General features: G+C 47.2%; 1 protein-coding gene across 1 annotated transcript in view; it reads left to right on the forward strand.

The window, feature by feature from the left end:
• slc25a13 (solute carrier family 25 member 13) overlaps positions 1–27,706 on the forward strand; it is a 403,392-nt gene that overhangs the window by 351,382 nt on the left and 24,304 nt on the right. Inside the window, exon 18 of the mRNA XM_078535669.1 lies at positions 17,876–18,014. Within this exon, the coding sequence (XP_078391795.1) occupies positions 17,876–18,014 (139 nt within the window). The remainder of the gene's footprint in view (positions 1–17,875; positions 18,015–27,706) is intronic.

A 27,706-nucleotide genomic window follows, 5' to 3' on the forward strand; every position in this document is an offset into this window, starting at 1 on the left:
ATTAAGGCCCGCCCAGTGTGACGTCCACCAGGAAACGCTATGTGCTGCCTGTGTGGACGGGGGGGGAATTCCCTGAGCCCGAGAGTGCGGTCTTTCACGCATGCACATGAAAGAGCGCACTTATCTCCCTGAAGCTAAGTGCTGCCTCAGGGAGATCGGCTCCACAATAAAAAGTAGAAAAAAAAATTCCCTGACATGTCCCCTCATGTGACACCGTCACATGAGTTGGTACATATCCATCACTTTCAAATACACAGTTATTAATTTTTTAAAACCTACATGAAACCTCATCCCGCCCGTGGATGAGGTTTCATGCTTTTTCTAATGCCCGCCAGGGCTCCCGGCCTGCCTGCCAACCTTATGGTTGGACAGGCAGGTCCACTAATTACTTTAATGACTTTGTCAATGGCCTCAATTGGCCATTGACAGGCCAGCGGGCGCACAGCTGATTCTGCTGAGCACCCGCCTACCTGAAAATTGAAATGGGGCGGGGTCACCGGGAGTTCTGCCCGACGTCATCCCGCGTCATTTTAGGCGTCGTCGAGTGGGCCCCACCCCCACTCGCTGCCTGGGAAATCCTGGCCTCTATCTATTTAGGTGTTTCATTATCTTGGCTTTCTGGATGGACCATATCCACAACAGATGTTGGGCTCAATGGCCTGTAGTTCCCTGGGTCCAAGCCCCCTATTCTAATGATTTGTGTTATGTTAGCTGTTTTCCAGTCCTCAGGCACTACTTTTTCTAATGATTCCTTAAAAAATGGTAATCACCTTATCTGGAATTTTTATATTTTTTCTGTCCCCCACCCCCAGCTCCCACCTCCCATGATGCAATCTCCCCTGGTCCTGTCCGAACACAGAAAATAATTAATTAGTAATTTGCCATCCTCTTGTTATCAGATAACATGTCACCTTTGGGATCTTTCAATGGCTTCACTGTTTCCTTTATCAACTCGTTACAGTTATATTTCATAGGAATGTTTGGTGTTTTAATATTTCTAGTTATCCTAATGTAATTTTGTATTTTAGCTCTCCAGGCCAGGTTCTTAATCTTTTTTAACTTTGTTTTTATATTCATCTCAGTCCACCATGCTAACCTTATTTTCTCTTATTTCCTACATTGACTCCATTGCTGCTTAAATTGGTTTCTTCCTAAATGCTGTGTACCTATTCTGTGCTCTGTATAGTAATACCATAAATGATCTATTTTTCACCAGCAATTCCCATCTATTAGTGCTATTCAGCCTAGTTTCTTTTGGAAGACCGTTAGATTGAGGGAAGGGCCTTCTTAGAAGGCCGTAAAACATTGTACTATTTGAAGAAAAACCAGAGAATTCTTCTGGTATCCCAGCTAACACTTATCCTTCAGCCAACAACACTGAAACAGATTAATTGGCCATGCCTCATTGCTGCTGTGTGAAAACTGCTTTGCTTCCCTAAATTTCAACAGCAACTATACCTCAAAAGCAATTTATTGACTGTAAAGTACTTTGGGACATCCTGAGATTGTGAAAGGTGCTAAATAAATTAAAGTTCTTTCTTCATACTTTCCTTTAACTCACCCTTTGTTCCCTCCCCACCCCTCCCCAACTCAGTGGGTTGAATGTAATAACCCTTACGATCAAGTTGGGGCAGGGAAGGTCAAGAATGCCCTTCTTGCCCAGAGGCCAATTGGGGCTCTTTGGTGGCCAATTAAGAGCCTCATACCACTGCCACTGGCATTCCCTGCAGATCCAGGGAATTGGGGGGGGTCCTCCTGATTGGGCATCATGTGGCCCCTGGTGGCAAGTGTTGTCCCCGTTGAAAGACCCAGCCCTACCTTCACGATCCCCCACCATCTCGCCAGGCCATGCCTGTTTGGCCCTGGTGAGTCTGGCCAGTATACCTGAACTTCGGGGCCTCCTTATGATGGCTGGGACAGGTGCCTTGCAGTTCCAACAGTGGCCTCTGTCCTCAGCAGCGCTGCTGGGACTGAAGAGCTACCGACAGTAAAACAAGTTTGTCGGGGAGGCAACACAGACTGGTTAGATGCACAATCTGTTTCTGTGTTGTAATTTCAATGTAAATACAATAATTCAAATAGTAAATGCCTATCAACTGTCTTCATGAGCTGTGGTATAAAAGGAGTACTTGACATGCATGACTTGACATTTGTCCTTGGGAGTTTCTCCAATCATGTAACTTCATTTGTAAGTGATTCAGATGGCTGAAATGTAATCTTCATCAGTGTAGTCTGGTGGCTTGGCGAGATGACGAAGTGCTGTCTGCACAAAAAACAGGAAAATTGGCGAGTTGCCTGACATCATGAATCACTTACAAATGAAGTTACATGATTGAAGAAGCTCCCAAGAAGGAAACTAATGTCAAGTCATGCATGTCAAGTACTACGTTTAGTATCATAGCAAATGGTATGACCTTACAGTCGTATTTTATGATATAAAAATGTAATATAATAACATATGTTATTATACTGGCAGTTCTAAAGTAATGTTAAAACCTATTTACTATTGTCTCAAAATCCTGACTTTTTTTCTAAGCATCATGACACAATAAATGGGCAGATTTTTAAACACTGCCTACTTTCCCAAAATTAAACAAGCTCTATTTTGCCTACATCATTAAAATTTTACATATACATATGCTACAATATGAATCTTAAAGCTACTAAATTAAAAATCTAATACAAATGCAAAATATTGTAGATGCTAGAAATCCGAAATAAAAACAGATAAAGCTGTAAATACTCAACAGACCAGGCAGCATCTATGGAGAAAGAAACCGAGTTAGTGTTTCAGGTCAATTTTCATCAGGACTTAAATTACAATGCTGTAATAGAAACAATGCAATATGAATTGGAGAGTAAGGGCAAAATACTGCGGATGCTGGAAATCTAAAACAAAAACAAAAAGTGCTGGAAAAACTCAGCAGGTCTGACAGCATCTGTGGAGAGAAAGACAGAATTAATGTTTTGAATCCATATAACTCTTCAAATTGGAGAGTGTAGGGTGGATATTAACTTGGAGACGTGCTGCTTTTGAGGTCAGGAAACTCAGCAGAATGGATTTCCTACATGTCCTAATGAATTTAACGATAGAATCTGATTACCATTTTTTAAAAATCTGTTCTTGGGAGGCTGCCTGTTGAGTGGGTAAGCAGTTGGCACCTGGTTGGAGCCAGGGAGTGGAGAGAAGGGAGAGATGGATTAGAAAGGCTGGGATGTTGGGTGGGTGGGGAAGGTCACGCGCCAGAGGCAAGATTGGGGCCCAAGCACTGTGGTGTTTGGAGGCCGAAGGAAAAATGAGGTCTGGAAAGGGTTGCCAACCCTCCGGGATTGGCCTGGAGCCTCCAGGAATTGAAAATCAATCTCCAGGACACTGCTGTGTGCATCCCTGGAGAAACATCATCAGGACATTTAAAAAGATTGCTTTCTTTGTCATTTTCTTTCAACACTTCTATTTACCAACTAGAAAAATATTGGGCAGAATTTTATGGCTGACGTGTGGGTGGTGGAGCGCTTAAAATGTCGTGCACTGACGTCGGGCAAGCGCCCCAACGTCAGCGCGTGTCATTGCGATGTTTAGCTGGGCGGGCACGCTATGAAGCGCGACACGTGCCCGCCATTAATTAAAGGCCTTGTTTAGGCCCTTAACTCGGCAATCGATGCCGATTTTGAAGAGCCCGTGTGATCTTCGCCTCGGGTCACGGGTGCAACGGGCAGGCGGGTAACTGATCTTTTAACAAACCTCATCCACAGGCGGGATATGTGGGCTCAGAGGGGTTGTTAATGTTTGATCTGAAGTATTTATTGCAGAAAGTGTTTTAAACTTGTCTGTGTGATTGTTAGCAGTTCAGATCGATTTCCAATAGCTTTCTCTGTACTTTGAAGCTTCAGCTCAGCAGTCTGCAGACAGTAATCTTTATCAGGACTGCGGCCTTCCGGAGGCCTCCATTTAGCCTGGGTATGGATCCTGACATCTCCACTGGAGGCAGCTCCTCTGAGGAGGGAGGGATAGAATAAGGAGGAGGCCAGGAGTGGACAATCAGCCTCCATGGCAGCCACCTTTGGGAGGCCACGCGCAGGCACAAGGGGCGCAGGGCCAAGAGGTTGTCCAAGTTGGAAGGGGCTACAAAAAACGCCACTATCCTGCTGCCAGGGTATACAGGCGGCGAAGCAGCTACCTCAATATGACTGAAGTGCAGTGCCGAAGGAGCTTCAACTGTCAATGGGGGGACAGTGAACTATATCTGTCAGATAATTGGCTCTGAGATCTCCCCTAACTGTGTGGGTGGGCACCCCATGCCAGCGGCTCTGAAGGTCATAGTTGCCCTCCACTTCTATGAACCTGGCTCCTTCCAGGGCTCGGTGGGTGATCTTTGCGGTGTCTCCCAATCAGCTGTCCACACTTGTGTCAAGCAGGTTACAGACACTCTATTCAGATGGGCATTGAACTTTATCCGCTTCCGCTGCGACCAGGCAAGTCAGGCACAGCGAGCCAGAGGCTTTGCAGCCATTGCTGGCTTCCCCCTTGTCCAGGGTGCAATAGACTGCACATATGTGGCCATCAAGGCACCAGCAGGTGAGCCCAGTGCCGTCGTCAACAGGAAGGGCTTCCACTCCATGAACGTGCAGATAGTGTGTGATCACAGGATGGACATTCTGCAAGTTTGTGCAATGTACTCAGGCAGCTCCCACAATGCCTACATCCTCAAACACTCCCAGGTGCAGGGGCTCTTCAGTGCTCCGGCTCGGCTGGATGGTTGGCTGGTGGGTGACAAGGGCTATCCCCTCAGAAGGTGGCTCATGACGCCTCTCCGGCATCCCAGAACAGAAGCTGAGGAGTGCTACAATAGGAGCCAGGGCACCACAAGGGCTGTGGTGGAGAGAGCCATCAGTCTTCTCAAGATGCGCTTCCGTTGCCTGGACTGTGCAGGGGGCGCACTCCAGTACCCTCCAGATCGCATCTCTGAGATAGTGGTAGCATGCTGCGCTCTGCATGATCTTGCTCTGGAAAGGGGGGGTGCAGTTGACGATGGAGACCTTGACGCAGTGGATGAGGCTGCACATGATGAATCCAGCAGTGGCTCAGAGGATGAAGAAGCACAAGGCAATGATGAGGGGCAGCACGCTGACCCGCTACTACACCAAGTAGGCAGGGACACCTGGGACACTTTAATCCAACGAACCTTCAGCTAGCTCCACACACATGGATCTGCAGGACCAGTATTGCCTGGCGCTTCCACACGTGGCACTTAGGTGCTACATCTTCTACCTCATCAGCTGCAACTAAGGGCTTAGTACAGAAACAATAATGTCCACTCAAACACTCATGATATGTCTGTGAAACATACAAATGCAGCACAAAGGAAACACCCTCAGCCATTGTCAGAAAAGTGGACTTTTTGCCGCCAAACTAAAGAACAAACGTCGCTCTGATGCACATATGAAACATCCGCTAATCTCGGGCCAACACAAAATCACCAGTGACAAACCTGTGGAGTGCCTAACGTGCCTTTTGCTTACGTTTGCGGATGCTACATCGAGCTGCCGCCCCATCACTCGGAGTGGCTTGTGAGACAGCCTGCTGACTCTGCTGTCCTGTTGGCCTTGATGACCTTGGCGGCCGTCCTCTGGCCCGTGGAGCCTGTGCTGGCCCCACCTGGGAGGGAGTGGCCATTTCCAGAACTGGCACCTCCCCAGTTGTTGCAGCCTCAACAGATGCAACGGTCACTGGCAGAGGGGTGGTGGAGCTGCTGCCCTCATCTGGAGCACCCTGAGAGGCGTTCAGTCAGTAACACCATTCATCCCTTCCCCCCCTGCCTCATAATGCGCTCAACCTTCAACAACCTAAGGAAATGAACATTGGTGGGGTGGTAAATAGTCAAGAGGAGGCCCAAACATTACACGCGCATACAGACAGGCTGGTCAGATGGCCTAAGGAATGCCACATGGACTGTTATGTGGATAAGTGTGCGGTTAAGCACTTGGGCAAGACTAACAAGGTACGGGAATACATGAGTAATGGTAGCATCGTGGGAAGTCATGACAATTACAGGAACCTAGCTGGGCAGACCCGTTAAGGTAGCAGAACAGGAACATAAGGCGTTTAACAAGGTCAAAGCCAAACTTGCCTTTATTAGCTGAGGAATAGAATGTAGGAAAGGGAGGTCATGTTGCAAGTGCAGAAAACACTGTCGAGGCCACATCTACACTTCTATGTTCACGTGTGACCTGTGTTTCATGGGAAGGATGGCATTGGAGTGGGGAGAGTGCAGAGGTTCCTGACCTGGATGCATGCTGGCCTGGAGATTTGGAGTTATGAGGAAACATTGCATACACTTGCGACATTTGCCGTGGAGCACAGGAGATCAACAGGTCACATTATTGACCTTCATACCGTTATGAGGGGCATAGAACGGGTGGACAGAAGGCAACATTTCCCCTTGGCGCAGGGATGACTAACGTGGTGGCATTTATTTAAGTTGAGTGCCATGAGGTTGACAGGTGAGGTGCTGAGGACCTTTTGGACAGAGTAATGTGGGTAGCAGTGGCTGAAAGGGTGGTGGAGGTATAAACCCTCCTAAGATGCTATAAGTCTTTGGATGTGCAGCAGCGATGCCATGGCATGTTAGGCCATGGGGATAGTGGTCAGAAATTGGGATAAGGCGACTTTGGAAGGTGCTAGAGACGCGCATCCTCAAGGGGCCGAGGAACCTATGTGTATGAGCCACACGTCTGACTGTATCAGTCTGTGAATGAGCAGTGTTGCTGCATTAACAATTGCAGCAATCATCAGTGCTTTGGATGGTGGGGAGACAGAGTGGATGGGACTGTGGCCCTCAAATACCTGGCCGCTGCACCCCAGCCTCATCGACACCTGCCAACCTGGCTGCCTGCCTCCTCCCCAGCTCCAAGGCCTGATCCTCATAAGTGGTGAGGTGCTACAGCACAGCGTGCCCACCACCAGTCCGCAGACGCTCCCAGCTATTGTTCTGTGTTTTTGCCTCCAGAACAGAAAAGAGCATTTATTGGGGCTGATCGCTCATGTACTCTGCACGCACACGCCGCACCCCAACCACAGTGGCCCATATGAGGCCTCCAGCGACTCCTGTCCACACTACTGGTGATCAGTCACCAGAAGATAGTACGGCTGCTCCCAACCCCCTCTCCCAACGGCCACCTTGGACACATTCAGTGTCCATCACTTGGAATAACACATGGGTCTTAGCGCCCATGCCAAGGAAGCGCAACTAGGTGCGGCACCGAGGCCAGCAGATGGCTCTTGGCCACGACACCTTGAGGCTTCCCTTCCACCATCTCAGCACCATCAATAAGACATGTGTTGGAGTTCTGAGTATGTGTCTAGCTGCCTCCCCTGCAGATTTTCCCCAGACTACTCAAATGCGACAAACACCAACATATGCTGCGGGGAGAACCCATCTTCTCCTCAACCACTAAGGCTGATGTCAGCATGGTCACTATCTGTTTGCCCACCCAGCGTGTGCCAAATGCCCAATGCAGGAAAGACACTAAGACGTGGGGGGGTGGAGGGGGCCCTCAAAGGCTAAGGCTACCTGCTGGCTTAAATGGCCAAGGCTGACATTGTCCTCACCCTTCCAGAGCGCAACAAATCATTGAAGCACTTGCGGCACTGTGAACCTGTGCGCTGCACAGCATCTTGAGAGGTTACAGCCTCCGCCACCTCCTGCCATGCCTGCCTGGTCATGTGGGGGGAACCTCCTTCTCTCATCCTCCGGAAATAACACCTCCTGATGGTTTGGCACCTCTTCCAGGAGGACAGCTAGGCAGGCATCAGAGAACCAAGGGGCACATTGGCCCCCTGCTGGTCTACCCTGCAGCCTGCGCCCCCCCCCTCCTCCTCTGCCTTCATCTCTTCTGGAGCCCGGTCGCTGGCCATGGTGAACAGCCTAAAGAAGGCTGCCTGGCGGTACTTTATATAGACTGCTGGTTCCCCATTGGAACCAGCGGTCTGAACACGACCGCCACAGATTTTAATTTCCCGCTAAACATGGGAGTCTGAAACACGCTGGGTGGGCTTTAATTGGCCCGTTTGTGGAAAATGGCGGTGCGGCCCATTTTGCCGGCGGCGATCGGCTCTGCGCCCGCCGCCAATTGGGTCGGACCCACCCGCCCGACAAACGCAAAATCCAGCCCATTGAAAATGGGAAGTAAAGACTGCTTTGCTGACAGTCAAGCACCATCCAAGTGGGTAATGAGTCTTTTTGCTTTCCAGTTGTGTAGGAAAGCAGTACATCACAAGGATGGATGTGTTGGCTGGAGCTTGGGGGCAAGTCATGTGATGAAATCTCCAGGAATACATTTAATCACAGTTGGCAACCCTCGGTCTGGAGCAGGGCGAGATTTGAGGTTACAGTGAAAATTGGAGAACAGAGAAAAGATCAGGGATCGGAGCAGTGGGGAGATAGAAGGGTTATCGGGGGAGACCAGAAGATCCAGGGGGAGATCACAAGGGTCAGGGTTGCCCTACCGGAGGTGGGTTTGGTGGTGGGGGGGGGTTAAATGGCGTGGTGGCTAGTGAAGCAGTTTAACAGAATCCAGTAGGTAAGTAGAAAGGTACTTACCTCCAGGATCCAGCAGCCCTTTCCTCCCTTTAGCCATTGGGTTTCCTAAGGTTCAACATCACGGCTGACCAGGGTTAAATTTAAAATAGTGCCTAAATGAGGCACAGAACCTCATTATAATATTGGCCTCTGATGTCCCCCTGCTGCTGACCTCAATCTTTACTCCGGCCTCCAATCGCCCCACTACTCAGATCCCAATCTTGCCTCTGGCCTCCAATCTTCCCCCACCCAACTCACCTCCCAGTTCCGCCGACGTTAAAACCAGAAGCAGGCAAGCTGGAGTGCGAATTCAACTTTTAATATCCTACCTAACACAAATCTGTCCATTTTTGGGGATTAAAATTTGCCCCCACGTCCTTACTCATGAGGTGGTTAACACTGCTGATTAACATATAAAGAGACCTAGCCTACATTTTTTTCCATGTTGGTCAACATTTTCATCTGTATACACCAGCATTGAAGTTATCAAATCTGGACAAGTCCACAACCAAGAAACCAAGCTGTGAATGAACCTTTTCAGCAACCGTGTTACCCCCACCCTACCCCTACTAGGGCTGTCTGTACCTTGCTCGTCCTGCTTTCTACCCTTAATGTCACCATTAGCACATTTCTTAGCTAATATCACCACCATCAACACCTCTTTGTCCTTTTGTCTATGATGTCTTTTGGCAATCTCCACCTATCATTGGCCCTCTATCCAGCTCTACCTGTCCCACCCCCCCTTAAACCAGCTTATATTTCACCTCTTTTCCATTTTTCCTTAGTTCTGGTGAAGTGTCATACGGACTCGAAACGTTAACTGTATTCCTCTCCGCAGATGCTGTCAGACCTGCAGAGTTTTTCCAGGTATTTTTGGGTTTTTTTTGGATTTCCAGCATCCGCAGTTTTTTGTTTTTATCCTGTTAGGAAAATGGTTTGTACCTTCATAATGTACAATTGCAGTGTTGTTGCTGCTACTTTGAATCTGCAACGCAAATGAGGCGAATGCAGAGCACCTTGCTGCTTCATCACACTGTGGCACAGTTTCACAATTGGCATGGGTTTCTTTTCCTTTTAAATTTCATGTCCAGTGAGAAATAAAATAGGGTTTTTTATTGGAAGACAAAGGCCATGTTTGGCACATGATACACTTGGCATGTTCCCTGTTTTGGGAGTGCTTTCTCTGAAACTCAAAATATAATACAAAGTTACTGAGCAGTTCAAATGTTAACACAATTCTCAAATGGTCAAGTACAGTTTTAAAGACACAGGTGCTCAATGCAAGTTGGAATTTGTGTGCTTTATAGTTTGAGATGGAGACTAGGTGCACTCTTATTCTACAATAAGAAGCTGAATCTTCCAATTTTTCACTGCTGTTTTGTCTCTAGTAGACAATTGCATGTTCACTGCAGGAGACAACCCAATGCCTTTGTGAGCATAATTATCCTCCCCTATTAGGAAAATAGTTTGTTTAGCCCCTTATGCGCTACTGTTACTAGCATAAAACAGAATTAGAATTTGAAAACAATGTCTTGCCTGGAGGTCTGATTTGTTTATCTGACTCATCCTACAACCTGATATTGTTTTTTACTCTTAACCTATTCACTTGGTGAGATACAATCTAAAATTGAGGGATTTAGGGTTATTAAAGTGACTGGAGGAGAGAGTCAACTCACAGTAGATTTCTGCTGAGCATGGTTCAAGGTGTATGCGATCCAATAGCTTCAGCTACTGACCAGGATTTTTTTCTCAAGCAGATGTATCCTGCCACTTGCACTGGTTTGAATTTGAGGTTTTCAGTCCACAATCCACAGGGCTGACATTGCAAACATTGTCAGGAGAAATAAAACATTTTCTGCACTGACTTGTTCTGTACAATCTCCTAAGCTCTTGTAATTGGCTGCAGGTAACAGTAATTAACTTCGGAGTTAAAACCCTCCTAAACATGTTTCGAGTGGAAATGGTCAAAGGAAAAAAGTTTTCATATTTGAATAGCAGACTCATGTTTTATTCACTGATTTATTTAAAATTCAGCAGATTCTGACATGTAGTTTAATTTTCACAATTTTTAACCTGCTTTTAAGGACAGTTCTTAACAGTGTTGATTCTGTATATTTGTTGCATAAAAACAGCATATGTTCAATTTACAAGCTTAAGTTAAGAGGAAATTACTATACTAGAAAGGCTTTCAATTCTCCCTTCACAAAGCCAGTTTCATCAAGAATTTCTGTTTCATAAAATGGAAATTCCCATAACAAAGATGATAAAAGAAATGAAAAATCACTGATCTTCACAATAACTGTGCTTTTGGAGTGTTTCCATACTACATGCAAAAGATTTCTGTGAAAAATCACTTTTACAGTACTGCAAGGTAGGCTGTACTCCTGCTTCAGTTGCTGTCAGTGAAATAACTGATCATTTATAAAAGGTTACGTTATTACCATAAAAGCATTGGTAACTGATGACTCCTTCTTGTCTAAAAGATAATGGCTGGAATTTTTGGTCCCTCTCACTGACGGGATCTTCCATTCCCGCTGAAGTCAACGGACATTTGAATGGCTCACTGCATCCTCTGCAGGGGAACTTGCTGTGGCGGGGCCTTAAGTTTAAGCCATTTCTTAAATATAACATTGTTCAAGGAATGCTTTGTGAAACAAAAGACATGTCAACTTTCATAAACACAGACAATAAGTAATACAGTCCCGAATGCTTGGGACCACGTTATTTCTGGTTTTTGGAATTTTCTGTATTATAGAATGATGTTAGAATGCCTGACCACAAGTGTGTGAACCAGAAAGCAGTGTAGATATAAATATTTACCTGAAACATAAAACAGTGATAAGATGTTATAGCACAGCATTAAAATTGTTTTACAATTTTAAGGTTGGCGGGCAGGCGAAAAGCCCAAGCAGCTTTTGCATTTTTCAGGAAAGCTCATCCACAAGCGGGATGAGGTTTCCTGAAGCTTTTATTAAATAAATAAATAAATTTTCATAAATATAAAAACATGTCTCAACTCATGCGACACAGTCACATGAGGGGTCATGATTAAATAAATTTTTTAATCATTTATTCAATCCTTTTAATATCCATTCAGTCTCCCTGAGGCAGCTCCGTGCCTCAACCGTGCTTGCAAGAGCGCTTGTCCAGACTCTCCCTCCTCCCCACAACTGCACAGGTAGCGCTGAGTGCTACCAGTCACATATTACGCTGGGCGGGCCTTAATTGGCCCGCCCGCGTAAAATGGTGGTGTGAAGCCGATCGCGGGTGGCGATCGGCTCCACGCCCACCCCCGCCCGTTCCCACCCAGCCTGCCCACCATATGAAAAATCCTACCCATAGTATTAAAGAACAAGATGGCTTGTGATTTTATCTACAGTTGACATAACATTACAGTTCCTAATGAAAGTAGTTTCATATTTTAGAGCTTCTTTGGTCATAATGGCTAAAGTTTTGAAACTTTGAGCAGAACTTATTTGTTACAGTAAAATATTTCTCATTTCAAGAATACTTAGTTGCATTTTGCTCTATGATAGACAAAAGAAGAATCTGTACTTTGTCTCACTTAGTATTCACTAATATTAGAAATTGCATTTTTATGATTAAAAGCAACATTTTTTACCATGACTTTGAAATGATAGGCAGCTGGTTGCTTCTTATCAAAACACTTGTAAGAATCACACGCCAGTTATTTGATAGCTCAGCAATTTTATTTTGTGAAAGAGGGAATTATATGGATTAGGAAGCTCCAAGGTTCAGTCCTTGGTTTGTGCTCAGTACCTGCTACCTGGCAGGATTATGCTAGGGAGCTACAATGGACAGCAGTAGCCCTAGATTAGGAGCAAAAAAATAGCCACGTTTCTCACTCCTAGGGAAGAATATAACCCAAGTGATAGGGTGACGTTTGGGGAAGTCCCACTATTTTATTATTCATTCATGGGATGTGGGCATCACTGGCTAGGCCAGCATTTATTGCCCATCCCTAATTGCTGTTGAGAGCTGAGTGGCTTGCTCAGCCATTTCAGAGAGCATTTAAGAGTCAACCACATTGCTGTGGGTCTGGAGTCACATACAGGCCAGACCAGGTAAGAATGGCAGATTTCCTTCCCTATAGGGATATTAGAGTTCCAGATGGGTTTTTACAACAATCGACAATGGTTTCATGGTCATCATTAGACTTTTAATTCCAGATATTTTTACTTAAATTGAAATTTCACCATCTGTCGTGGTGGGATTCAAACCCAGGCCCCCAGAACATTATCCTGGGTATCTATATTACCAGTCCAGTGACAATACCACTACGCCACTGCCTCCCTCATCAGTGACTAGTGGTAGAGCTCCCCTGTGATCAAGGACCCCAAGAGGGGAAATCCACTCCTCGGTAGCTGCTGACCAATCAGTGGCCAGCAGCTCTCCATTACAGGCAATGCCACCATGTTAGCTACTGACAATGCACCCTCCAGAGGCCCAGGATCGGTGAGGGATCCAGGCCACAGGTGAGTGGAGGATGGGGTCAGGATTGCGAGGAGGGAATTTCTGACGGGAACGCAGGAAGCTGGAAGAAAAGGCAAGGGGTGACTCTCAGTAGGCACTGAGTGCCTCCGAGTACCACACAACAAGAGACCCCCCTGCACCCCCCCCCTCCCCGGCCTGAACACTGCAAGCAAATTTAACAGGCTTTGCTTTGTGGGCTCCCCACGTGGCGACTGCCCCACCTACCACTGGTTGGATACCAGCGGCAATGAGATGAGGCCCATAAGCAGGGATTGATTTCCCACTTAAGGGCCTCAATTAACATCAGGGTGGAAAGGCCATTCACAAGCTTTCCTGGATTTAATTAGGGCATCCACCCGCTCCTTTTAATCCAATTAAATGCCCCCACCTGTATCTCTTGTGATGGCATTAAATTCCACCCATAATCTCTACTTACACATTCTTGCTGCAAGTGTTCTTACAGAGATCTCCAATCTGGAGACTAAGTCCAGTGGCAGGGAGGGAAGTTGAAGTGATTCCCGCTGGGCAGCGGAAAAGCTGAACACGCACGATCTTCCGCTGTTCAGCTCATTAATTATGCATCCATGAGGAGCTCAGCGAATCTTGTGGAGGGGTGGGTAGGAAGTTGCCCACCCCGCCATTAGGGGTTGAAGGCCAATTGGCGCCATATTTAAAGGGGACCCAGACAGCCACTCACTCACTGCAGGCCAGGAGCTCCAGATTCTGCATCAAACAGTTGTCCAAGGGAAGAAAGCAACCGTCGACCCCACGGTTCAGCGACACCTCCCTGGACACACTCGTCCAGGCCATCCAGGAAAGGCAGGATGTGCCGTTTCTGAGAAATGGGAGCAGGAGGCCCTCCCACCTGACCGCCAGGCTGTTAGCGCCCATGGGACAAAAGAAAGATCAGCCTGCAGTGCAGGAAGAGAACAAATAATCAGTTGTGCTCCGCCAGGATAAGTGCACTATCTACTCACTGCAAACTCACACTCTCATAAGCAGTCTAAGGATTAATATGGGATGTCACACACAACTAGCAGATGGGACACCAGCGCAGATGCACAAAATTGCAAACTTTTTTCTTGCCGTCGGGAAACTGATTGTTTGACACATGCCAACGTGTGCCCCCCATGCTACGATTTCCGCTGCTGGCAGGAGCGGAAGATTCCACCCATTGGGTGAGGATAGGCTTGACTGTAATGTTCCTCTATCCCAGGTGTCTGGGATAGCACTGCCCATTACAACTGACACAAATATTTGGACATGATGCAAGAGAGTCCTCATGCCATAGGAACATCCTGCTAAGAAGTTGATGCTTGGAGGAGGAGACAACAGTGGAGAAAATTTGTTCAGGATGAAAATTACAGATCTGAAAGGCAAAGAACAAGCTAACCATCTTGGAGGCAAAAGAACATAAGTCGATGGAATAAGAGATATAGGAAGTGGAGAATGAATGAATCCATTGAGACTGATGGCAAATTAATTTTCAATGTATTTGTACCACTGATCAAAAGCATATGTAGAGACATAGAGATTAACATTTGTTATTAAAACTGTATGCTTGTTATTAAGGCTGTAAAGAACTTTGGGTCATCCTGTGCTCAAGAAAGGCGCAATACAAATGCAAGTCTTTCCCATTCCTTTTTCTTTCATATCTTTCCTAATAATATGGCAAAGGGAGAGGACAATCAGTCTTATCGTTTTCATTTCGCTTTTACTTAAGTTAGGTTTCTGCCCAATTTATTTCTCCCCTGCTATTGAGAAATTCTCTCTGAACATTTTAACTTATTGAAATTGCTTCAGCTGTGTATAGGCTATTTATGCATAAAACCTTTCCTCAATCTCTGCTGTTATGACCCTATAAGATGCATCCAAAACACAATTGGTTCATTCATTTTCCATTGGCTACTATTTTTCTATCTCATTAGGGAGATTTGATAGAAGTTTACAAAATTGTGAGGGGTATAGACAGAGTAAATGCGAGTAGGCTCTTTCCACTTAGATTAGGAGAGATAAACACGAGAGGACATGGCTTTAGGATGAAAGGGGAAAGGTTTAGGGGGAACATTAGGAGGAACTTCTTCACTCAGAGAGTGGTGAGAGTGTAGAACGAGCTACCATCTGACATGGTAAATGCGGGCTCACTCTTAAGTTTTAAGAATAAATTAGATAGATACATGGATGGGAGAGGTCTGGAGGGTTATGGATTAGGTGCTGGTCAATGGGACTAGCGGAATAATATTTCGGCACAAACTAGAAGGGCCAAATGGCCTGTTTTCTGTGCTGTAGTGTTCTATGGTTCTATGGTTCATTCTGACCCCATACAATGGCTTAAGGCAGCCGTGCTGAGGTGAAGTACACAAAATCATAAGGACAGAGCAGGAGATGGGAGGGATAATAATTTGTTGTTGCCCTGTCGCATTATTTTGGTGCATCAATGAGCTGTACCATCTCATGTTCATTTTGTCATGTCACTAAGACATGGGAATAAATCAAAACTGTACATCAAAACTTTATTCTTTTTGCTATTTTTAAAATTGACTTTTGGTCAACTTTTGGCTGATACAGGTCACATGACTCACAAGATTGGCTCTCTGTTCTGGAAGCTTCCAACAGAGATTACAAGAACAAAAGATATCCACTCTCATCCTTGTGAAATCTCACCCCTTTATAAGGCCACATTATAGTCACGAAACTAGATGACTAACAGATGAACTGACTCCCTCCAACTAGGACGATAACAAAGATAAAGACAAAACTTGTTATACCTGAAGTGGTATAAACAGCCACCATTTCACACCTAAGGGAAACAATGGATTTTGGCCAGAAACACAGAAACTGCTTGCGAGGCTGCAGTTAAATCATGGGCCACATCACATGACCCCATGCATCTCGCCTTTTGGACTGTTTTAATATTACATTTTGAGCCTCTCAGCTCAGACTGATGATTTAATACCAACTGGAAAGAACTCCAGCAGATCTCCCGACTGACTAAACAGCCAGAAACCATCTCTCAACTCCTCGAAGCCTGTTTGAAGCCTCTGATCATCGCCTGCCAAGCAGTCTAAGCGCAGAAACCCCATTGTGCTGCATCGTCATCCATTTCAAGGATTTTCGTGTTGGCTGTCTCCAACCAGAAACTCATCTGGACTGAACTCCACCACGAAGGAAACACCCTCTAGACTTTGACTTCTCAGACTTTGGAAATCACATGAACTAATATTAATTTCTGTAGTTCTTTCCCTGTTGGTGTCCATAGTTGTAAATCTTATTCTTTTCTACTCCACCCCCCACCCTCTTACTGTATATGTGTTTGTGAGATTATGAACATTCTCCCTTTCTGCCACCCTGGGTTTGGATGTGAATAAACTAATCTTCTGAGTTAATGATAACGCGAGCTTGCTGCGAGTTATTATTAAATTGGATCACACAAACTGAGGGTTTGTAGAAACACACCACAGCCTATTTTAAAAAGGATTCAAAAACACCTCTGCTTACGGACAAAGGGAGAGAGGATAAAGAAGTTCAGTTTTGCTCTCTCCTGTCCATAACACTCTTAATGAGTCTTTTTGAGGGCAGTTTTACAAAACTAGAAGTGCATTTAGAACATTTTCTACAAAGCTATATGATTGAGAATTTGGGAGCTATTGTGATTTTGTGAATAGTTACCCACCCTCCCCCTTAATAACAGTAAAGATGGAATGAGTTATCAACATAAAAGTTGCTTGGAACAGTGAAATAGTGGGGATCATACTTCATTATCTAGTCATACTAATTAATGGAAGTAATAGTTACTCATGTTTGCTGAAAGGAGTTAATTCAGCCAGTATTCTTCCAGACTCCCTTGCTGTGTGACCATATAGCAGGGGTGGGGAACCTACGGCCCATGGGTCGGATCTGACTCGTTGCTCAATTTCATCCGGCCGTCAGCAAGATTTCTTAATAATAGACCTATGACAGTAGCACTTTCAAAATAGCATTTATCATCATCATTACGAATTTGCTTTGGATAAAAGCGTCAGTTAAATTACTATAATAATATTTAACAATATAATATTCAAATTCAGCCATCGCATTAAAACAGCGGGTGAGTTAAATATTTCTATATTCTCTCTAAAAACAAACCAAATTAAATTGAATTTTATGTGTGTGGCCCGCAAATGATTTTGTCTATGTGTGAACGGCCCATGATAAGATAAAGGTTCCCCACCCCTGCCATACAGCTATTAAACGCAGAAATATGCTGCAGTAACAATATTCAAAGAAAAAAACGTCCCTTTCTACTTCGTGTTAAGTACAGAGACTGCAGAATTATGTGTCCTATATGACTGGAGGAGGAATCTACAAATCACCTGCTACTAAATGTTTAGTTGCTGGACTAAGGAATGTGTGGGTAGGTTAACCTTCTAAAGGCCTTGCCTCGATTTGATTCAGTAAGGATAATTTTAGCAACTGATGATGTGGTACACAGACCATTTACTAGTGCTGGCATTGGTATAATAAAGCTCATAGTTTTTACAAAAGCAAAATACTATGGATGCTGTGAATCTGAAATAAAAACGGATAATGCTGGAAATACTCAGCAGGTCAAGCATCATTTTATGGAGCGAGAAACAGAGTTAATATTTCAGGTCAAAAAGCTTTCACCAGAACTGCTAACTCACAATTTAACTCATAATTTTGTTAACTCATTGCTAACGCATAATTTTTAAAACTTATCCTACAGGTTACTTTGGCACCTAACAATAAAAGATCTCTCTGACATATATTGATTACTAGTCTGTGTTTTCTTTCTCACACAGGGTGCAAAGGCTTGTTTTTTGCGTGATATCCCATTCTCTGCTATCTACTTCCCTTGTTATTCTCACTTAAAAATCGCCTTTGCAGATGGGAATGGACAGGTGCACCCTGTAAGTCTGCTGTTGTCAGGAGCTTTGGCTGGTGAGCATCCACTTTTCGCCTCTGCCTATACTGTGCCTGCTTAATAGAAGTGTTGGTGCCATGACTACCTTCTATGATACATAGATCATTTTTCAAAGTGTATTCTCAATTTAAGTTTAATTCTTCTGCTAGACCTTGGTTTGAAAAAGCTGTTGAAAATTAATATTGTGGTTGCAAGAAACTGGGTATTCAGTTTAAGGTGATTCACCGTTTGACTCCCCAAAGTCTGTTCACCATCTACGAGGCACAAGTTAGGAATGTGATGTGAATAATTTCCACTTTCATGGACGAGTGTAGTTCCGACCACTCAAGAATTCAACACCATCCAGAATAAAGCAACTCGTTTGATTGACACTCCATCCACCATCTTAAATATTCACTCCCTCCACCACTGGCACACCTTAGCTGCAGTGAGTGCTAGCTATGTGATGCACTACTGCAACCTGCCAAGGTTTCTGCAGTAACCCCTCCTAAACCCACAACTTCTACCACCTAGAAGAACAGCTATTACAGATGAATGGGAACGCTGCCATTTCCAAGTCAGCCTCCAAGCTACACACCATCTTGACTTGAAAATTTATCTCGATTCCTTCATCATCATTGGGTCAAATTCATGGAACTCCATCCCTAACAGCACTGTACCTTTGCCACACACACTGTAGCAGTTTGAGAAGATGGCTCACCTCGAGGGCAATTCTGGATGAGCAATAAATGCTGGCTTTGCCAGCTATGCCCACATGCTATGAATTTAAAAAAATAGTTTGATCTAAGAAACTTGTGTATTTGGTTAGGCTGTGTTGGTTTGGGCCAAAAACTGATGTGAAAATTATTTTAATCCTGATTATGTCACAGAATTTACATTTGTGACTGATTCTCTGCCATTGTAAACTTTATTAATCCCCTGAGGCCTGTTTGCTGAAGGCTAAATATGCAATTCCATAATATCATGGAAACCAAATTTTTAAATTTAGGCCAATTTAACAGATTAAAAAATAAATATATACTAAGAATATAACATTGATTCTGTCTACATCTTTAAGAAATGGGTCCCAGTTCTTTAGTTTTGATGTTACAGAATAAATTGCAAGACTGGTGTGGATTACATATCCCATGCATATGCCTATCTCAGGTAGTAATTTTATGCACTATTTCAAGTTGAGCTTTTTTCTTCCTTCCTCCCTCATTCTGATTTTTCTACACTAAAGACCAACGTGATTCTAGGAAGCTGACAGGTGTCTTGCCGCCATGCTTCTGTTAATTATATCAAGTCATGATAACCTGTGCAATAGCATGGTTATTCTGTGATTTTTCTTTTCTCACTGTAGGAGAACACTTGAAGAGGAATCGTCCCAGATTTGCACTAAGTGCAGTAGCAGGTGGGAAAAATGATGTTTTACCCTTCGGCTGCAATGGCGGCTTCTCATGCCGTAACGACCTAAACCCGCCGCATTAATTATGCCTTCCCAGGAAACATGCTCTTTCGATGGCAGGCACACTCTCTTTCACCAGCCACGCCATCACCTCAGCACTTCATCACACTGGGCGCCACATTTAAAGTGCAGCCACACGCACACCTCTCAGTGCATCCGGCCCAGGACTGCTGCACAGAAGACAGGATGGCCCTGAAAGGCAAAAAGACTGCAGCCCCCTGGTTTAGTAATGTGTCCCTTGAGCGCCTTTTTGACACCTTGGGAGCCCAACGTGATGTGCTGTACCCCCACTCTGGCCACAGGATGTGCAGCAACATCACTAATCCAGCATGGGAGGTGGTGAAGAGAGTGGTCAGCACCAGTTGCCCTGCAAAAGAGGACAGCCACCCAGTACCGCAACAGGATGAGTGGTCTCATCCATTCTGCCAGGGTAAGTTAGTTTTCTGATCACTCTCAATTCTCACACTCACAAACCCATCACATATCCACAGGGATCTCACACCTCAAGGGCCAACACTACTAACTCTCTCACACACCCTCACATCTCTGTCAGGCTCATATCGTCTCGAACTCACATTCCCATCCCGTCCATGGCTCTGCTCACCATCGCCAGTTGTGTCATCGCGCTGACAGGTGAGGTCATGGACCATGCCTGTGGTGAATGTAAGGTCAGCGGCAAACACCCGCACCACATCATCCCTCTCTCAACGCAAATGTAAGTGCTCTTTCTCTGGCTTTTGACTGCGCTACTATGCACTAATTATCTCTACTTCAGTTCACAGGGAGCTCTGCTAAACGACCAACACCCTCAGCCAGCCAGCCCCTCAGCTCCATCCAGGTCCTCGCCTCCAGCCAAGAGGACACCTCCTCCATTGAAGAGCTGGTAATAGCAGCCTGGAAGACCCGTCACAGCATTTACCCACATCCTCCACCAGCGCAGAGACACACACTTTGGTGGGACCTAGATCTAGAACAGGCTCGGGTTCACAATCTGTTGGTCACCACACAGACATGTGTCCACAGCAGGAGGGGACAGGTGCAGCCGAGCTTCCCGGCACTTGGAGGACTGCTGGATAAGAGGCATCTGCGAGGTCCAAGTCAGATGATGAACCTCTGGATTTGGCCTTCCAACTCATCCTGGAGAGTCAGCAGCAGGTGGGGCAACATCACAAAGAGTGTTGGAAGTTCTGGCTTGCGAGCTGGAGGAGTGCATCTGCCTGCTCTATGATGAAGTGGTGCCCACATGTGTACATATGGAGGTCTCCATAGGAAGGATGGCAGACGCCATGGAGAACCGGTTCAGCAGAACATGTTGACATATGCAGACCAGCACTCCATCACGGGGGCCATGAGTAAGTTCCTGTAGTGGCAAAGTGGAAGGGAAAAGGGGCACCTTGACATCCCTGCAGGTGCTCCTTTCCCTCAAGGAGTCAGGCCAGGGCCCCTGGACACTTGAAGGGAGGAGAAGCGGCAGCTGGACACCCCCCAGGTGATCCACTCATGAATCTCAGAGGCTGTCCTCTCTCTCCGAGTCCTGTTTGCCTGTGAGCCCCTCAACCTTGACCTCTGTCACTGCAGAGGGAGCAGCTAGCCAACGAGTGATTCTGGAGGGAAAAGTGTGTGTGTGTGGCAGGACCTTTTGGAGCTCCGTACAAGCACTCTCCCACGCACGCGGATCCTTCCCGTTTCACACTCACCTCAATGTCCTGAGCTTTTCAATGCTGCCTTGCTTTCAGTTGTCCATCGGAGCTGGCCTGTATCACCGCCCACCCATTGATCACACTCCCATGCAGCACCTGACCTAGCCCACCATGACTCTTGTTTCACTTTCGATTTAGATAGCACGGTGGTGATACAGTATTTCATTCACTCCCCCATCCTTTCCCTTCCCCCAATTACCCATTTCCTTTCCCCCATCACTGGTGACCCCACTGGCATCACCTCCCCGCCACGACCTACCAGCCACAACCCTTCTCTTTCTGGGATGTCCAGGTGAACGTGCACATTCCCTTCCTTCCTCCCCAACCTCCTACTTCCCACCCCCAGGGTCCATGTCTGCCTCCGAGCCCCCACCAACCACCCTCACCATCCCTTCTACTGATACCGTCGGACCCTCACCCTCCCACCCTACCGCCTCACTCTGCCCTTGATCATTCTCACCATTCCCTTGTACCACGCCCACCCTCAGTTCGCTTCCCAGGAGGTAGTCATGGACTCATCAGAGACCTCCCTTGCACATTCACCTGGAGATCCCCCCCCCACACTCTGGACCCCTTCCCCCCTTGGTGCCCCTTCTCCCCTTGGAGCCCACTACCCCCTTGGAACCCCTTCCTCCCCACCAGAACGCCTTGTCCCCCTGGAACCCCTTGTCCCCCTAGAACCACTACCCCCACTTGGAACCCCTTTCCCCCTTGGCACTCCTTCCTTCTGGAACTCCTTCCCCTCCCAGACTCCCTCCCCTGCCTTAGTCCTTCCTGCACCCCCGGACTCCCAGACTCTGTCACACACCCTATTTCTTCCACCACCTTTAGTCCTTCCCCCTCCTGACTCCTTCCTCCAGCCTTACTTCTTTCTCCAGCCTTACTCCTTCCCTATTCCTGACTCCTTCCTCCACCCTTACTTCTTCCTCCCCACTCCACACTCCTTTCTCCCCACAGACTCCCTCCCCGTTCCGCACTCCTTCCTCCCTCTGGACTCTCTCGCCTCTCTGCACTCCTTCCCCCCTCTGAACTCCTTCCCTTACACCTTCCAACCCCCTTTACCCCTACCTCCCCAGTTGCCATCTTCTCCCCCATTACCCCCTCCTCCCCCATACTCCCTTCCCCACCAACCTCCCCCTGACACCTTTGTTCTCCCCTCCCAACCTCACTCCCCGACACCTTCATACTGCTCCCCCCCACCCCCCCCACCCCCAGCCTCACCACCCCCCCGACACCTCTTCCTCTCTCAGTTGATCCTAGACCTTCCACTCCATCCTCAATGGTGACTTTCCAACTTCTGTGAGCTGCTTTGCAGCAGAGCCATGTCCATGAGAATTCACCCAGCATGCGATGGACATTCCTCCAGGGTCCTGTTGCTCTCAGGCTCCAGCATCTTCTACTCCTTGAATGTCCGCGATGTCAGCAAGACCCTGGTGGTAAGTTCCGACTTCTGCACGTCACACTTGTGAAGATATGTCCTGCACCGGTGTGTTTTCCTGCTGACGTGGGTGGATGATCCAGCATGGGTGTATGATTCTGGCAAGCTGGCCTTATAATGATGTGCAGATGTATTACAATGAGGTTCCCATGTCCGCTGGCGGGAAACGCGGCCCACCATTGATGGGCTGAGCGGACAATCGCAAACTGGTTTCACGAGGTTTTGAAACCGATTTCTATCTCTGGCCTTCTCGCCATATTGTCTGCTCATGCTGGCGAACATGCCAGCGGGCATGGAAAATTCACCCTTGGATTCCATTAGATATTAGAAATCCAATAGTGAATCCATTGGAAGCAATTCAATAATGCATTTCGATTTGTTTGCTGCAAATGCATAGTCTTTTCAAAGCCATTAATGTGACTTTAAATGAATCTACATGTGTAAATGTCATGCATGCACAATTAGGGTAATACACATTTGCAACAGTGAGGATCTGGCTAGGATTCTCCTCGATGTTGGGGAAGGTTTGCGTAGGTCAACAAATGTGAAACTGCATTCTGAGCCATACCCAAAATAGCACATGGAGTCTACAGATTTGCTGACAGCATTCAAAGATTGGAGGCATTAGCAAAACCATTTCTCAAATAGAACTTGATGCCTCTGAAGTCTTTCCAGTTTTCTGCAGAGTGCAGGTTACTGTACAGATGTTCGTAGTAAAAGGCTACTAATAAGAATAAGATCATGAGAAATAGGAGCAGATCATTCAGCTCATCGGGCACGCTCCACCATTCAATAAGATCATGGCTGACCTGATTGTGGCCTTAACTCCACTTTTCTGTCTGCCCCTATAACCCTTGTGTGCCTTGTCAATCAAAAATCTGATTGGCTCAGACTTGAATATATTCAATGACCCAGCCTCCACTATTCACTGTGGCAGGGAATTCCAAAGACTAACGACCCTCTGAGAGAAGAAATTCCTCCTCATCACCTTAAATGGAAGACCCCTTATTTTGAAACTGTGCCTCCCCTGCTTCTAGATTTTCCCATGAAGGAAAAGACCTTCTCAGCATCTACCTGGAAAGTCCCTCAGACAGAATCTTACACGTTTCATTAAGATCACCCGTCATTCTTTTAAACTCCACTGCCCAACCTTACTTGATAAATCCACCCCTTCATCCCAGGAACCTCCCTAGTGAACCTTTAAAAACTGTGTACAATGCATGTATATGCTTTCTTGTGTAAGGAGACCAAAACTGTGCACAGTACTCTAGGTGTGGTCTCACCAATGTGCTGTACAGTTTTAGCAATCCTTCTCTACTTTTATGCTCCATCCCACTTGCAATAAAGGCCAACATTCCATTTGCCTTCCTAATTACTTGCTGCACCTGCATGCTAACTTTTTGTGATGTATGTACAAGGACACTCAGATCCCTCTGTACCACAGCATTCTGCAGTCTCTCTCCATTCAAATAATATTTAGCTTTTTTATTCTTCTTGCCAAACAACCTCACATTTTAATTTTCCCACATTATGCTCCATCTGCCAAATTTTTGTCCACTCATGTAAAGGGCTGAATTTTGCGTTTGTCGGGCGGGCGGACCCGAACCAATCGGCGGCGGGCACGTAGCTGATCGCCACTGGTGAAACAGCCCACGCCGCCATTTTGCACAGGCGGGCCAATTAAAGCCCACCCAGCGCATTTCAGACTCCTGTGTCCAGTGGGAAATTCAAATCTGCGGTGGGCGTGTTCAGACTGCCGGTTCCAGTGGGGAACCAGCAGTCTGTATAACGAACGGCCGGGCAGCCTCCTTTAGGCTGTTCACCATGGCCAGCGACCGGACTCCAGAAGAGGTGAGGGCAGAGGAGGAGGGGGGCAGGCTGCAGGGTGGGCCAGCGGGGGGGGGCAATGTGCTCCTTGGTTCTCCGATGCCTGCCTTGCTGTCCTCTTGGAAGAGGTGTCAAATCATCGGGAGGTGTTGTTTCCAGAGGATGGGAGGAGGAGAGCCCCCCACGTGACCAGGCAGGCATGGCAGGAGGTGGCAGAGGCTGTAACCTCTCAAGATGCTGTGCGGCGCACAGGAACACAGTGCCATAAGCGCTTCAATGATTTGTTGCACTTTGGAAGGGTGAGTACCATGTCGGCCTTGGCCATTTTATCCAGCAGGTAACCTTAACCTTTGAGGCCCCCACCCGCCCCACATGTCTTAGTGTCGTTGCTGCATTGGGAATTTGGCACACGCTGGGTGGGCTAACAGATAGTGACCATGCTTACATCAGCCTTAGAGGTTGAGGAGAAGATGGGTTCTCCCCGCATATGTTGGTGTTTGTCGCATTGAAGTAGTCTGGGGGCAACCTGCAGGGGAGCCAGCTAGACACATACTCAGAACTCCAATACATGTCTTATTGATGGTAATGAGATGGTGCAAGGGGAGCCTCAAGGTGTCATGGCCTAGAGCCATCTACTGGCCTCAGCGCCGCACCTAGTTGCGCCTCCTTGCCATGGACGCTAAGACCCGTGTGTTATTCAAAGTGATGGACGCCAAATGTGTCCAAGGTGGCCATTGGTGGAGGGGGTTGGGGCAGCTGTACTATCTTCTGGTGACTGATCACCAGTAGTGTGGACAGGAGTCGCTGGAGGCCTCAGATGGGCCACTGTGGTTGGGGTGTGGCGTGCAGAGTACATGAGCAATCAGCCCCAATAAATGCTCTTCTCTGTTCTGCAGGCAAAAACAGAACAATAGCCGAGAGCGTCTGTGGACTGGTGGTGGGCACACCGTGCTGTAGCACCTCACCACTTATGAGGAGCAGGCCATGGAGCAGGGGAGGAGGCAGGCGGCCAGATCGGGAGGTGTCGGCGAGGCTGGGGTGCAACGGCCAGGTATTTGAGGGCCCCAGTCCCATCCACTCTGTCTCCCCACCATCCAAAGCACTGATGATTGCTGCAATTGTTAATGCAGCAACACTGCTCATTCACAGACTGATACAGTCAGACGTGTGGCTCATACACAAAGGTCCCTCGGCCCTTTGAGGATGCGCGTCTCTAGCACCTTCCAAAGTCGCCTTATCCCAATTTCTGACCACTATCCCCATGGCCTAACATGCCATGGCATCGCTGCTGCACATCCAAAGACTTATAGCATCTTAGGAGGGTTTGTACCTCCACCAACCTTTCAGCCACTGCGTCCCACATTACTCTGTCCAAAAGGTCCTCAGCACCTCACCTGTCAACCTCATGACACTCAAATAAATGCCACCACGTTAGTCATTCCTGCGCCAAGGGGAAATGTTGCCTTCTGTCCACCCGTTCTATGCCCCTCATAACGGCATGAAGGTCAATAATGTGACCTGTCAATCTCCTGTGCTCCACAGCAAATGTCGCAAGTGTATGCAATGTTTCCTCATAACTCCAACTCTCAAGGCCAGCATGCATCCAGGTCAGGAACCTCTGCACTCTCCCCACTCCAATGCCATCCCTCCCATGAAGCACAGGTCACAAGTGAACACAGAAGTGTAAATGTGGCCTCGACAGCGTTTTCTGCACTTGCAACATGACCTCCCTTTTCCTACATTCTATTCCTCAGCTAATAAAGGCAAGTTTGGCTTTGACCTTGTTAAACGCCTTATGTCCCTGTTCTGCTACATTAACGGGTCTGCCCAGAAAGGTCCTTGTAATCGTCGTGACTACCGACGATCCTACCATTACTCATGTATTCCCGTACCTTGTTTGTCTTGCCCAAGTGCTTAACCGCACACTTATCCACATAACATTCCATGTGGCATTCCTTAGGCCATCTGACCAGCCTGTCTGTATGCACGTGTAATGTTTGGGCCTCCTCTTGACTATTTACCACCCCACCAATGTTCGTCTCTTTAGGTTCTTGAAGGTTGAGCGCATTATGAGGCTGGGGCAGAAAGGGATGAATGGTGTTATTGATTGAACGCTAACTGATGCACTGTCCTTGTTGTTAATATCAGCTTCAGCCACCAGCAACAAGTCCAGAGCCCCCCTTCCACACCTGAGGGCCAACACTTGCAACTTGCGTCACATCATTTCAGCAAGCCAGGCACCAATGCAGCGACTACCACATCAGTGGGGAATATGACGTCGTCTAGTGTCCCGGGGCACAGTGGAGAGGGCACTTCACAATCGCTGAAGGAGAAAGCACGAACAGAGAGTACCGATGGCGCCAACGGGCGGAGGACTGCAGGAGACCAGGCACATGCTGAGTCGGGCAGTGATGATGTGCCTCTGGAGATGTCAGCCACGTAGCAGCTGCAGGACAAGCGGCAGGGTGCGCGGGAGCATCTGGCAGGGTTGCATGAGGGTGTGCTTCACTTGGTCTCTGTGGTGGAGGAATCCAGGCAGAGTGTCAGTGATGGCATGAACCTCAGGACAGACATTCAGGCTTTCTCCATTGAGAGGTTGGCGACCCTCATGGAGAGGGGCTTCCAGCAGATGGAGAATCTTCTAATTGGGTTACGCTCTGACCTGCAAGCCCTCACAGCGCTAATGGCCACAGGTGGGCTAACCTGCGGTGGGCAGGGAGGTCCAATGTGTCCTCATGTCAGCGCAGCAGCTACCTGTTGTCGCTGCGAACTCCTCTCAGGGCACTCCAGATGAGGGCAGCAGCTCCACCGCCCCTCTGCCAGTGACCGTTGCATCCGTTGAGGCTGCAACAACTGGGGAGGTGACAGTTCTGGAAATGGCCACTCCCTCCCAGGTGGGGCCAGCACAGGCTCCACGGGCCAGAGGACGTCCGCCAATGTCATCAAGGCCAACAGGACAGCAGAGTCAGCAGGCTGTCTCACAAGCCACTCCGAGTGATGGGGCGGCAGCTCGATGTAGCATCCGCAAATGTAAGCATAAGGCAGGTTAGGCACTCCACAGGTTTGTCACTGGTGATTTTGTGTTGGCCCGAGATTAGCGGATGTTTCATATGTGCATCAGAGCGACGTTTGTTCTTTATTTTGGCGGAAAAAGTCCACTTTTCTGACCATGGCTGAGGGTGTTTCCTTTGTGCTGCATTTGTATGTTTCACAGACATATCATGAGTGTTTGAGTGGACATTGATGTTTCTGTACTAAGCCCTTAGTTGCAGCTGATGAGGTGGAAGATGTAGCACC

This window comes from Cetorhinus maximus, chromosome 3 (assembly GCF_964194155.1).
Source record: "Cetorhinus maximus chromosome 3, sCetMax3.hap1.1, whole genome shotgun sequence".
Lineage (NCBI taxonomy): Eukaryota > Metazoa > Chordata > Chondrichthyes > Lamniformes > Cetorhinidae > Cetorhinus > Cetorhinus maximus.